Source organism: Emys orbicularis, chromosome 19 (genome assembly GCF_028017835.1).
Source record: "Emys orbicularis isolate rEmyOrb1 chromosome 19, rEmyOrb1.hap1, whole genome shotgun sequence".
Lineage (NCBI taxonomy): Eukaryota > Metazoa > Chordata > Testudines > Emydidae > Emys > Emys orbicularis.
This window is the reverse complement of record NC_088701.1, coordinates 12690472-12704154: the sequence shown is the minus strand read 5'-3', so window position 1 is coordinate 12704154 and position 13683 is coordinate 12690472. Positions and strand designations below refer to the sequence as shown.

At 56.3% G+C, this 13683-nt stretch overlaps 1 protein-coding gene across 1 annotated transcript; it reads right to left on the bottom strand.

The window, feature by feature from the left end:
- Positions 1–3532: 3532 nt before the first annotated feature.
- LOC135891772 (CCN family member 1-like) lies at positions 3533–11611 on the bottom strand. Its single transcript, XM_065419435.1, has 5 exons — positions 11561–11611; positions 10342–10555; positions 7349–7666; positions 5302–5501; positions 3533–3841 (listed from the first exon to the last, which is right to left on the bottom strand). The coding sequence occupies exons 1-5, from the start codon at positions 11609–11611 to the stop codon at positions 3533–3535; spliced, it is 1092 nt and encodes a 363-aa protein (XP_065275507.1).
- Between the last annotated feature and the right edge of the window lie 2072 nt (positions 11612–13683).

The window sequence follows — 13683 nt, the reverse complement described above, 5'->3', positions numbered from 1 at the left end:
GGAAAGGGCTAGGAATGATAATAACTGAATCAGCTCCCTCAGTATAACCCCCACCCCCAAAGATATACAACCCCCCTGTTCAGATCAGGCCTGTGCTAGATTTAAACCTATATAAAAAGAGTATCCAGGCAGAGTCACACCAGTTAGATTTAACTTGTATAATCTTCCCCTCCCCCCGCCCCCACCCCGTGCATGCTCCTACTTCAGTGTAAAAGCTGCATCGCCCAGGGAACACCTGCACTGGGAACAGAAGAAACTCTATCGGGACTGTCACCTCGGTGGGGCAAGAAGTGTAATTCTGGTCCGTTTTTGTACAACACCTAGCCCCCGGGGGGGGGGGGGGAAGAAGCTGGTCCACAGCAGAGCTCCTAGGCACTGCTGTAATACAGCTAATAACATACAGCGCCGAGCGCCCTGGTCCACAGCTGAGCTCCTAGGCACTGCTGTAATACAGCTAATAACATGCAGCGCCGAGCGCCCTGGGGTCCTGGTCCACAGCTGAGATCCTAGGCACTGCCATAATACACCTGATACTGTACAGCACCTAGCACCCTGGTTTACAGCAGGGCTCCTAGGCATAACTACAATCCAAAGAGTTAAACCAGGTCTATGCTACGGCCTTCTGCTGGCATCACTCAGGGGTGTGGCAAGGACAGAGCGTTGCTGGTAGAAGCTTCTAGCATAGACCCACTTTGCCCCCAGAGCTGCCATGACCAGGATAGCTTGCTCTGGTCAAGGAGGAGGGGGGTGGCTTTACTGTAGCAGCACAGTGCATGGTGCTGCTGCAGCCATGCTGGGAGCCCTTTGCCAGTATAGCAACCCCTAACTTACCTCGCACTGTCCAGCAGTAGCTCTTGAAGCACTTTACAAAGGAGTTCGGTATCATCATCCCCATTGTACCGAGGGGGAAACTGAGGCACAGAGCAGGGAAGTGACTTGCCCAAGCTCACCCACCAGGCCAATGGCTGAGCTGGGACCAGCACCCAGCCATCCTGTGGCCCAGTCCAATGCTCCACCCACTAGACCCCACTGCCAGCCATATGCACACTAGCAGTGCTCTGGTTGTATAGGAGGAGGGATAAAGTGTTGCTCGTATGAATGTGATCAATCAGTCCAGCTTTGTGCTTAAACCAAGCCTAACAGTCCTGATCCTTTGGCCAAACTGCGGGCCAGAAGTGCCTACTCCTCTTTCTGCCCCGGGTGCAGACACTCATTTAGAGAGAGAGAGAAAAAAAAAAAAGCAAATCCCCAAACTAGCCACAGCTGTTTTCTATAAAATAAACTTCTGTTTTATTGTGTAAATTTAAAAAAACAAAAACAAAAAAAACACCAAACTTCCAAAAACGTAGACTATCATTTATATCCAAAAATAAAAAAAAATAAGCTGCTTTTATTGTGATAAATACATATAGAATATTTTATAAACAGGGCACTGTACACTTTAGACACAGAGAAATAGCTGTGCTGGGAGGTAGCAACTGACCTGGACATAGAACAGAGACACTAACCCCTCAGGGCTACCAAGCTCAATTAGCTCTTTAGTAGCTGTTTAACCTCTCAAGACAAGGGGGGGGGGGCTGCCTCTACTGAGATGCCCCCAGCAGGGATGGAACCAGAGAATCTAGAAGCAGGAGTATCTACTCTGGCTGCTCTGTAGCATTTGTGAGCCTCTATACATGGTTGAGGCACGAGAGGGCGACAAGGCTGCTCAGAGTGGGTTACACGTAGGCTTGGAAGGATTTGATTTCTATGGGTAAACGTCCGCAAACATGAATTGCACTGGCCACACAAACTCCCCCCTCACAAAAAAAATAGCTTCAGTACGTCAGTTATCAGCGATGATCGGCCATGGCTGAAAAATGCTGCTTGAGGACTCTTCCGAGTTTGATTTAAGGCAGTTTTCTGTGTATAATTTAACATGGGGCGTTGGCCATTTGTGTTTTAACAGTGAACAAGCTTTAACTTTTTGAATCTCAACATCTATTGTAATTAATGGGTGGCTGACCCCCATTGTCTGCCCCCACATAATTTCCCACAACTGAAAGTTTAAAAAAAAAAAAAAAAACACCACCACCACCACCACTTAAAAAACCAAACCACCATTATCAATTGGAATTAAAATCGAATGCTGCCAAGCTTAGTTAGATGCACTGAAGGGAGAATTCTGGATAAACTTCTCTGGAGTGGGAGATGGGGGCAGGATGGGAGTATTTATGAGAGAAACAAAAAGCTGCCCTCCCCTCATATGCCATTCCTGTTCTAAGCCAAACTAAGACAAGAACTGGCCTTTCTGGAGCAGGGAAGAGACAGCTGGTCTGGTGGGGCAGTTCAGAAGAGCCCCATAAGCTTTACAAGCTTTGGTAGATCCAGCTCTGGCATTTGCAGCTAGCCATCTAGCCAGGGAGTGGAGCAGAAGACCAGCTTCTAAACTCCCTTCCAATTCTTTTATTGGGGGGAGGGGCAGGGAGGACACAGTCGGATGGAGATACGAGTTTGCAGGATGTCTGGGGATGCCCCTCCCCTCACAAAGCAATTATACCCACCAGCAAGAGAGAGAAGGGACTTGCAATCATGGTGACAGTCACTATAAACAGTGCAGGGAAGAGAAAGAAAAATCAGGCAGTTAATTAACAAGGCAGGGAAGACAGCAAGAAGGGGGGGATGGGACGACAGATGATATGGGCTTCATTATGAAGCCAAGAGCCATCGCTCCAAGCTAAGTTTGAAGCTGTGTGTGTGTGTGTGTGTGTGAGTGAGTGTGAGAGAGAGAGAGAGAGAGAGAGGAAAAAAACAAAAACAAAAAAACATTTCCCCCTAAACAATCGCCCCCCCTCCCCCGCAAGTGCAACATTGCTGTACCTGTGGGTATAAAACCACCCAGCAGGGGGCGATAGAGCAGGCATGAATCCAATGCATCCTTCCCATGGGACCACCAGCCCTGTGGCTCCTGAAAAAGTGCTTTAATGAGGCTGTGGGGGGACGGGGAAGAGAAGAGCCCTTTGGATTGTTAGAGGGTGGGGGCAGCTGTCTATAGCCACCATGTGGTTCAAATGATACCTACTGTCTTCCGCCAGGGACAGAGAGGGTGTCCATTGGGGGGCTCACCACCAGGGGACAGTGAGTGTGCACAAGGCAGAGGCAGACAGCATGCCGGTTTGGAGGGGGAGCCGGGTAGCAAGGTTGGGGGTGGTGGTAGATGTGGTGAGATTCTCCCACCCCCAGGAGGAAGTGGGGGTGCAGTGGGGTTCCATGGGGTAGGAAATGGAAGTGGGGGACACAAAGGGGCACAGGTGGAAAGAGGCACCATGGGACAGGAAGTGGTGGGGAGGAGGGGACACGGGTGGAAATACAGGCTAGAAAGGGGCTGCCATGTGGGTCAATAGCTCCCCACGCCTGCCCCCACCCATCAGCTTAGAGACCCCCCCCTCTATGGCTGAGATCCAAGTCCTTGAAGTGTCATTTGAGTGTGGGGGGTATCCCTCCCCCCAAACCATCACCAGGACCCCTGCCCGCTCTGGGGTGCCGGCACCGCTCACTCCAGGAACTTGTGCGTGTCTCCATCTAGCCGGTGCTGGGGGTGCATGGCAGCCTCGTTGAGGGGCTGGCAGTGGGCTGGCCCGCACTGGCACGAGTGGATCACCATGACGCTGCGCATGAAGGAGTCCCCGTCAGGGCAGCGGAAGGGCACAGCCAGGGTGCGGGTGTGCAGGGGCACGCAGCAGCGCCCGTCCAGGCATGAGCCACAGTAGCTGGGCTGGTACTTGCGAAGGCTCTTGCAGCCGGCGTAGGTATAATGCACCGGCTCCTGCGCCTTGTGGGTCCGGAGACACTTCCTGCCCTTCTGCGGGGAGGAAGGGGGGAGAAACACCCCAGTTAGATGCAGCTGGAGGGGGAGGGGGGGAATGTGGTGGGGGTTGGAGCTGCCTGTGTGTCAGACAGCTACAAGGGCCTGATATCTACAGCTGCAGCATGGCATGAGTTTGCCAGGTCTCAGCCAAGAGAGGGGAATGGGGGGGACCCAGTTGGCTGCATCCAGAGTGGAATGAGTGTGCCAGGCCCCAGCTGTGTCTGGGGGATGGGACATGAGGAGGAAATCCTGGGAATGGGTGCGTTGGGGGCTCAGCTTAGTTTGGCTGGGGAGGAGGGCAGGATAGACACTCCCAGCACTGGCAGAGATCCAACCCACCACTCAAAGGCTGGGCTAAGGCTCCAGATCCCTAGCAGGGAAGCCTGGACTTCAATGGAGCCATTTATAGCAGCAGAGGATCTAGACTCTCATGGCCGCCAACCAGGGCCGGCTCTAGGATTTTTGCTGCCCAAAGCAAAAACAATTTTGGCCCCCCCCCGTCTTTAATTACCCCACCCCCGGCCCCGCCTCAACTCCGCCCCTTCCCCAAATCCCCAGCCCTGCCTCCTCCCCCCAGGCTCTCAAGCCTAGGAGGGAGGGAGGGAGGGGGAGAAGCGGCGCCCGCGCCGCGGCCACTCGGAGTCTCCCCCTCCCTCCCAGGTTTGAGAGCCTGGGAGGGAGGGGGAGACTCCGAGTGGCCGCGGCGCGGGCGCCGCTTCTCCCCCTCCCTCCCAGGCTCTCAAGCCTGGGAGGGAGGGTGAGTAGCGGCGCGCGAATCAGCTGTTTCACGCGCCATGGCAGCAGCAGCGGAGGTGAGCTAGGGCGGCCGGGGCACATTTTTAGGGGCGGTATTCGGGCACCGGCCAGGCCGCCCCTAAAAATGTGCCGCCCCAAGCACCAGCTTGTTTTGCTGGTGCCTAGAGCCGGCCCTGCCGCCAACCAGCTTCCAAGCTGCAGCATGGCAGGAGCCAGCCCAGCGTGACCCTGCATCAGCCCCTTAGTTCTTCACCAGACCCCCCCCCCCCCCCTTTCACTGATGTATTGGGCCCTGGATGCAGCCTTCATGTGGAGACGGGGCCTCAGCAAGCCTCTTGATCTCCATTTGACAGATGGAGAAATGGAGGCACAAAGGGGAAGGGACTTTCCCCAGGTCACAGCAAGTCAGTGGCAGCACCAGGGAGAACCCAAGAGTCCTCTCCCCCCACCCAACCACCTCTGCTCTAACCACTAGACACCACTCCTCCCAGAGCTGGAGATAGGACTCTTGGGGGTCTGATTCCCAGCCCCTCCTGCTCTAGCCACTAGACCCCGCCCCCAAAGAGTCCTTTGCTAGGCTAGCAGGCTCCTTGTTCCAACACAACTTCCAGGGGCTGTCCCCACCTCCCTTGGCAAGGTCAAGGACCTTGCAGCCTATCCCCCCCCCACTGCCCCACAGGCAGGGATCCCAGCCCCACCTTCAGCTTGGTGAAGTCAGGCTGGCCACAGGGTCGGATCTGACACAGCTGCGTCTCCTTGGCCAGCTTGCACTGGGGGTTGTTGTTGGTGACCCGGGTGGAGGCACCTAGGCCACAGGTCTTGGAGCAAGGAGACCAGTCCGTGGTCTGGGTTAGGCATTTCCTCAGCACAGAATGGGCCTTGAACAGAGGTGGCCAGGCTGGAGAAGGAGAGAGGGAGCTCAGTTAATACACAGGCTCGCCAGCAGGGGGTGCTTGCCATCAAGCCAGGACCTGGGAATTTCAGGTAACCCTTCAGTCACACTCCTCCTCCACCCCCCCCCACGCCTCCCCCCAAAGCCAGGCCTAGATGCTTGGCATGAGCTGCAAGACATGCTGGGAAATGTTCTGGTTTCAATCCCAGTCCATTATTCTATAGCCAGGCAGGCGGCTGAGTTCTGCCCCAGATCCATGCTCCTCTTCTCCCGCAGCTCAGATCAGAGCTGGGGGCAGGGGACCGTTCAGGCCATTAGCACCAGCTGGTAGGCCTGGGCAGGGCACCGCCCTCTCTCCCGCAGGGGAATCAGGCTGTATTAGCTGATGCCACTGTGTCAGGGTGGACCCATGCCACCAGTCTCCCAACAACCCCAGGTGGCATGAGGCCCTCGTAGGGCAACGGCAGACTAAACGCTGCCGTCTCTGTCCTGCCCCATTCCCACCGGAGCTGGTCCTAAAGGGTGAGAATGGAAGTGCCATCTGCTCACCACCCCTTCACAGCAGACACAAAGTCCCGCACTGCCCCAGGGACTCCGCCTACCCAGCACCCCTGGATTCTGGGGCCAGTTATTCAGCTTCCTCTGCTACTCTCTTGAACACGGTGGGTGGGATTCAGCTGGTGGCCAGTGGGGCCACTTCTTGAGCAGTGGCCAAGCCAGGATTTGTAACTGGGGGGTGAAATAGGTCACTGATGGGAGGGGGGGGCTGGAGAGCAAGCCCATCCCACTCCCACCCAGCTGCAGCAGCTCCTGCCCATGGGGTCAGGCCCAGCTCCCTGTGTTGCAGCCTGGCACGCCGGGTTGCAGCGCCATGCAGGTTTGGCCCTACCGGCCCTCGGGGCTGATGGTGGGGCACCACCTGACCCTGTGCACCACATCACAATACCAGAAGCAGGGAGCTGGAGCCAAGCCCAGCCCCAGGGACAGGCGCTGTTGCTGCCAGGCAAGTGCACTCTCCAGCCCCATGTGAAAATTGGGGGCGGACGTCCCCTTCTGTCAATTGCATAATCCACTTGAAAAAGGCACCACACATACACCTACAGGTTGCCATGCCCTGCTCCCCCTGCCCTCCTACTAACTTTGCCAACGCTTCCAGCCAGCTGTGAACTGAGCCCTTTGGGTGCCAATGATCTCAGCATCTGCCATTCCTGGGCACTCAGAAACACCCAATGTGGATTGCCAACTCTTTGGGGCAGGGACTAGCCTCCAGCCTTATGTTCCCACTGCAGCCAGCAGGGTCCCAGTCTAACTTAAATGGGCACGGACACGTGTGCCCAACCCATGCAATACAGGGAGGACTGGCGGCAAAGATAGTTTCCAGTCCAGCCACAGATGTACAGTTAGAGCAGCCTAGAGGCCGCTCTAATTTACACTCTATGGTCCTTGGGGAGCAGAGTATAACCACAGCACAACATGCTCTGGCTGTGCCCTGATCCGTTCCCTACCGTGAGAGCAAAGCCCTTTTGCCAGTTGAGGAAGTTCCCTGCAGGTGGGAGAGTAGGGTGGGAGGGAGGGGAGATTCTCCCAGAACAGACAATCAGGCTAAATGACAGGAGGAGTTGGAGCATTAGCCTGGGGAGGTGGGGGGGGGGGGGGGGGAGAGAAGTACCATTCCCAGCCTCCCCACCAGGGAGGGTACATCAGACTTGAGCTTGGTGCTAGCTGGTGACAGCACCCTGCAAATCAGGCGTTATCCCACTGAACCCACCACTTCTTGCCCAGCCCTGGCATCTCATCCTGGGCTCCTAGGTAGGTGAGCATCCCTTCCCTAGCCCTTTATCTGGTGCACTCACCCGGCATGTTCTTCCAGTGCCGGTCCTTGCCCACATAGATGAGCTCGTTGCTTTTGGTCTCCCCGCCCTCAAAGGAGACCTCCCCAAACCTCTTGGCCCCCTTGCCGCACACAAACTTCTTGCAGCACTGTCCAGGCACCTTGAGCAGCTGTGAGTCAGGGCAGCTGAGGGAGGCCAGGGGCAGCTCCAGGGGGCAGAGGGGCAGGCAGCCCACGGCACCATCGATGCAGCTGCACTGGTGCTTGCAGCTGGGCTGGAAGTTCTCACCGTTCTGGTAGATCCGCCCGTTGTATTCGCATGTCCGGCCTTCCTGTTTGGCTGGGGACACAGCAGGGCCCCCGAGGGTCTCGTTAGTTAGCTGCCCAAGAGGGACCACCGCTCCCTAGCAGATCCCCCCCACCCCTCTCACATCAAGATACCCAATGTCCTAGGAACCCACTGCTGGTCTGCCTGACTCCTAACCTCCCTCCCCCCCCCCCCCCCCCCTCACAGCCACATGCTGGCTTGGCATTATGGCCCCAGAACAGCAAGGGTCCTCTGGGTACTTTGCTGCTCAGAAGCATTGCATTATGGGAGAGGGACAGAACCACAGCAGTGGCCAGACACTTGCAGAATCAGTTGCACCACGCAGAACGGGGGTCAACAGCACCCTGGCACAGCTATGGCATGGTGCTCGGGCATCCCACCCCCTTTCCTCCCGGCACAGACCTACGGCCAGCTGGGGATTATTGTGCAGGTATCAGATGTGATCAGAGGAGACTTGGGGGGAGGGGCATCCTGCACTGGGGAATAGAGAGGTCTTGGGGTTCAAGCCCCTTAAGGGGGGGACACAGCATGTCTCAGAATTGGACCATTCCCATCAGAGGTCCATGGCTGGAGCCCCCTCCTGTGGCAGGGGTCCTTTAAGGGTGGTGACTAGGGTGCCCCCCAAATGAGGAAGGAACCTCACCTCTAAGGTAATTCACAGCCCATGGCCAGAGCATCCCAGGCCCTGACGAGGCCAATGGGAGCTGCTGATGCTGAGTGACCTCAGGGTAGAAGGACCTGGATAGATCTCAGGGGGTGTGGGGGGAGGTGGGATCCAGGTCCTTCATCCTTAGACGGCACCATTGGGCCAGACCCAAGTGTTGGAGTGGGGACTGAGGCTGCTGCTCCTCCTAAGGGCCCAGGAGCAGGAGATTTTAGAGAGGAGCCCCAGCTTTAAATAGCTCCGGAAAACAGGATGTGGGTCGGGATCACAAGGGCCAGGAATGGATCGTGTTGCAATAGCAGCGAAAAAAACCGAACACAAACCCTCATGCTGGATCTTGGCTCCCTCGCCTGCCGGGACCAGGGGGAAAATACCTCTCCCCTCACCCCCAAGAGAAAGGGTGTGTGTGTAGGGGGGGGGCAGATTTCTAAGGATGGAGGGGCAAGTGTAGAATCCCTGCAGGAACGTGGCTGGCTCTGGATCCCTGGCCCAACTTTTCACTCTCCTGGACACATTCCTGAGCCCTGAGCTCACAGGCTCCAGCTTCCCGCTCCCCCCCTCCCCCCCCCAGACTGGGCATGAGCCGATCCACACTGGGGGCAGGGGGCACAGGTTAGCGATGCTCTCCCACCCGAGCCAGCAGGGGGGACCCAACACCCCCCCCCCCGGCTCTGTGGTCTCCCCATGTTTTAATGGGCTGCTGGATGCACTCCTCTTTCTGGGCTCTGTGCTGTGCCACCCCTGAAAATTTACATGGGGGTTGAATCCCAGAGAAGCACATGTGTATTGCCAGTTTCCTATATGACCTGTCCCCACTCCTAAACCAGACGTCCATTCCCTCCCACCCGCCCGGTATTAATGACACACACGTGGTCAAGGGAGACAGTCCGATCTGCCGCCTTCTCCCCAGGGCAGTCAGCTCCAGCGTGGCAGGGGTGTGTGTGTGGGGGGAGGGCACCCTGGAGGGCATCAGCATTTTGGAGATGGGTTTTCAAAACACACTGAGCCCGATTGCCTTCTCAGCCAGTCAGAGCTCAAAGGGGGACCCTGCCCCCCATTTACACACATCGTGAACTCTTGTGGGGCTGGCACTAACCCATCCCACTGCCCCGCAGGGCTGGCACTAACATGACTTCCAGGCTCTATTCCAAGCAGGGGGAGGAAGTGTCAGTCAATCACTGGGGCTGGTGGAGCATCAGTGACACACGTCCCCTCCACTGTCCTGGGCTCCTCTCCCCTCCCTGCTCCCACCAACACACCTCATCCAGCCCTGCCATGCCCCTGCGCTCCCACCCTGACCAGCCCCCCCCTCCCCTGCACCTAGAGCACCTCCCCCCCCCCCCCCCCCCCAAGAGACAGCGAGCATTAGATCCCACTGGGGGAGGGACGGTTTCCCTGTTTAGCCCTGGATTGCCCCAAGCTGGCTGTCCCCAGAGCTCCCTTAATGGGGGGCAGGAGGCAGCACATTCCTTCCACCAGCTCTCTGTATATAGATGCTACCTGCCCTGTGCGGGGCATCAGCTGGACATGGTTATTGAAGAACCTACAGTAACACCACTCCACTCTTGGACAGGGAGGTTCCAGGAGACACCCCAGGCCCTGTCATTGCCTCAGGGATGGGAATTCCACCAGTTCAGTCAGGTGGACACCTTCCCCCAAGTTGGTACCTGACTAACACCTTTCCTAGACTAGGGCAGGAGCTAGATCTGTTGGACTTGGGGGGGGGGGGGAAGAGAGAGAAGGGAGGAGTTCATCGTCCCCTACATTCTTTGCCCCCCAAAAAGATCCTCTTATTTGGCTCAAGAACCGGGGTGGGGGTGTTGCCAGCAGGGTCTGTATGTGGGGGTTCATCTCACTCTTTTGGGGTGGGAGGATTGTCACAAGCAGAGTTTATATTGGGGTGGGGGTATTTGCCCCCCCTCAGTCTTCCCTGATGATCTGGAACAAGGGTACCCCCCCAGAGATGCAGACAGAAAGTAAACAAGGACATGCCCCCCAGTGCCGGTCCCAGCAACCTGCTTACCCCGACAGATGCCCTTGCTGGCCAAGGGGTCCGCCCCAAAGTTGCATTCCAGCCCCCTGTGGGGGTCACATGGCCAGTGCTTGCTGCAGTCGTCGTTCAGCTGCCTGGCACAGACTTTGCAGCACCCGCAGCCATCAGGCACCATGCTGACCCCGGGAGCACAATGGGGTGGGCTGGGGGGGCAAACACACTGCAGAGGGCAACGACACACCACCTACAGGCAAAGAAACCCCATGGATGAAGGATAATGTTTTGGCAGGACCTAGAAAAAAATGAGTCACAGCTGGTTTTGAATAGACACCATGTTGGTGGGGGGAAGGGACAGAATAACATTTCTGTAGGTCCTACAAAAGTGTTTTGCAGGTTTTAAATAGACAAGCCCTGCCGAGTCCAAACATTCCCCCCACCCCCATGAGTAGACACGCTGGGCAAGCACTTCAACGAAGGGACTATTTTGGGATGGATGAGCCAGTCCTCTTTTTATAGGAGGTGGCACTAAAATAGTTTCCTAGGTGCAGCTGCATTTCTCAAAGGATCTGCATTCCCCCAACCCCCACATTAAACCACAACAATAAAAATCCAGCCAGGATCAAAGTCAACACTATGGAGACAGGCAGGGCAGAGAACAGATAGGGATTTAGGGAAGTAATAAAAGAAGAAAAAACAAACATCTCAGGATCAAATTCTGCTCTCAGGCTAGCGCAAGACCCACTGGAGTTACTCCTGATCTTTTTTACACTAGTTTAAATCCAGAGCAGCAGCACAGGCAGTGACTCCAGGTTTATACCAGAGCAAGTGAGCTCAGAAGGCCGGATCTTCAGCTAGCCTAAACCAGTGTCACGCCCACTGAGCATCTAGGAGAAACATCTTCAAATTCAGGAGCCTAAAGTTAGGCACCTAAAAGAAAAAAGTCAGTAGCCAGGTTTGCAGAACACCCAGCGCCACGTGAAGTCAACGCGAGCAGGCTCTGAAAGGCCGGGTCAGTTCTCAATAGGACCCAGTTCCTTAGCTGGGATCCCCCAGAAGTTGCCCCATACGGGAACGGGCTCCCTAGACAGGGGCACAGACTTTAGACCCCCAAAGCGAGCCCCTCAGCCGGGGTAAATCAGTCTCGCTCCGGCGAGTCAATAGGAGCGACTGATTTACACCAGCTGAGGATCTACCCGTCCATCCCCAAGGGGGAAGCTGGGATCCCGAAGCCGGAAGATTCCCCACTCACCAGAGCAACGCGCAGCAGGAAAACAAAGCTGAGCAGAGACGCTTGTTCCATCGCGGACTTAAACGGGCCAGAGGAAAGAACTGCCCAGAGGGGCTCAGGGGAACTGAGGCACAGCTGATCCGAGCAGCCAGCCAGCCAGCCTGCCTTAGCACTACCGCCGCTCAGCAACCTCCAGCCTACGCAATTAGCACGTGCATAATCTAACCATCCCGGTAACGTCTGCGCCAGCCCCTTTCGGCTCCCCATTTATATGGCCACCACCAGCGCCCCGCCCACCGACCTTGGGCGGCCAATAGCAAGGGTGGCGCCCTTCCAGACATTCCAGGGGGAAGGGGAGGGGCCTGCGGCGGTGGGAGGGGCCGCATGAATAGAGTCATTCATAAAACGAGAGGTGCTGCTGCATTCCAGGGCCGCGCGTGGAAAGCGGCGCATTCCGCTCGGAGCCAGGCGCTGCCGCGGAGCCGGATGAATGCAGCGTCTTGCCTGGCTGCCTTTGCTCCCCGTGCCACAGACATACCAGGGCGAGGAGCAGCGCCGGCCACAACCATCCCTGCAATGCACGAAAACAAACTCAAAGCGAGCGGGCGGCAGAAGGAGCGAAAGAAAACGGAGAAAGGAAAATAAACAGCGCGCCGGTGGTAATGCGAGCCAGGCGCTGCTGAGCTCCCCGGCGGGCCAGGGGGGGCGCATCAAAAGGGGGGGGGGGTAGGAGCAGGTCTCAGGGGTGTCACTAAGGTAGGGCAGGGTGGGCCATCTGTCCACGCCTCCCCTGCTGCTCGAAAGCACTGCGTTATGCGGGCCCATAGGGTCTGCTGCCCACCATCATTCGTCGAGGTTAAGGCCCAAGGGGACTACCAGACCATTGACCCGCCCCCAGTGTTTGAGCCAGAGGTGCAACCAGGATTTTTGGCTAAGGAGCGGGGCCAGGTTACCTACAGGCACCCTAAGTTTAGGTGGCATTGTGACCTGGTGCATGAGGTCCAATGCCACTCAAATCTGGCCCAGCTGCCCTGTCATGTGATGTCTCCCTCAGGGACATCTCCTCCCCCCAGACTCTGAAGAATGGGGGCATTGCTCCTGCACCACCACTCAAAGTTGCCCCCCCACATTGAAATCAGAAACAGCGCCCCTGCTCAGCTCTGGGTGTAAATCTGGAAGCAAGAAGAGTCCTTCTGGATCCATTGCACAGAGAACTGGGAGCAATAGGTTATTCCCAATTTACACAAGGGGAGAGGAGAATCAGACCTCCTGGAGTTACTCTGGATTTACACTGGAGTGAGTGAAAGGGAAATCAGGATCCATGGAGTTACTCCAGATACACACTAGCACAAGAGGAGAATCCGCTCCAGTGGGGTTACTCTGGATTCACACCATGTGAGTAAGGAGAGGCAAGTCTCTGAACAAAAGGGACTGTTTCTCCTCTTGCTGGGTTAGAGTGCTCTCAGCTACGCTGGTGTGGATCTGGAGTAACTCCAGATCAGTGTCAGGGGAGTTACTTAGGATTTACACCAGCCTAACTGAGAGAAGAAGCCTTCCCACTTCCTCACTGGGTTGCAAATCAGGAGCAGCTCCAGTGAAATCAAAGGGCCCCATTCTCATTTCACTTACTTCAGATTAACACTTGATGAACCCCAGCAGAGTGTCTCCTGATTGACACCAGGTGAGGGCGAGAGGACACTCATCCCCAGTGCAATTACACCAAGGATCATCTAGTGGGTATTAGCTCTGTACTCAGGGGCCCAGACACAAAGGGCCAGATCCCTGTGTGGGGTAAATGGCACTTGCTCCATTGGAGCCAATGGGGCCAGATCCCCACTGGGTGTGTATCAGTATTGCTCCATTGGACTCAATGGGCCAGATCCCCATTCAGTGGAGTGACACTAATTTGCACCAGCTGATGATCTGGCCCAGTCATTTTTTTGGGGGTGAGGGGCATAACAGTTCTTACTGCCAGGGTTGGCCAGTTCTACCCCACTCCTAGGCTAGGAGAATTAATCAGCTGCTGCCTGGCTCATTCCAAAGGTAGCTAAATAACGCTCTGTTCCTCCCAGCTAGACAAGTCCCCGGTGTATAAAGGGAGCATCCAGAGAGGGAAATAACCCACAGCAGGGATTTCCACGTGC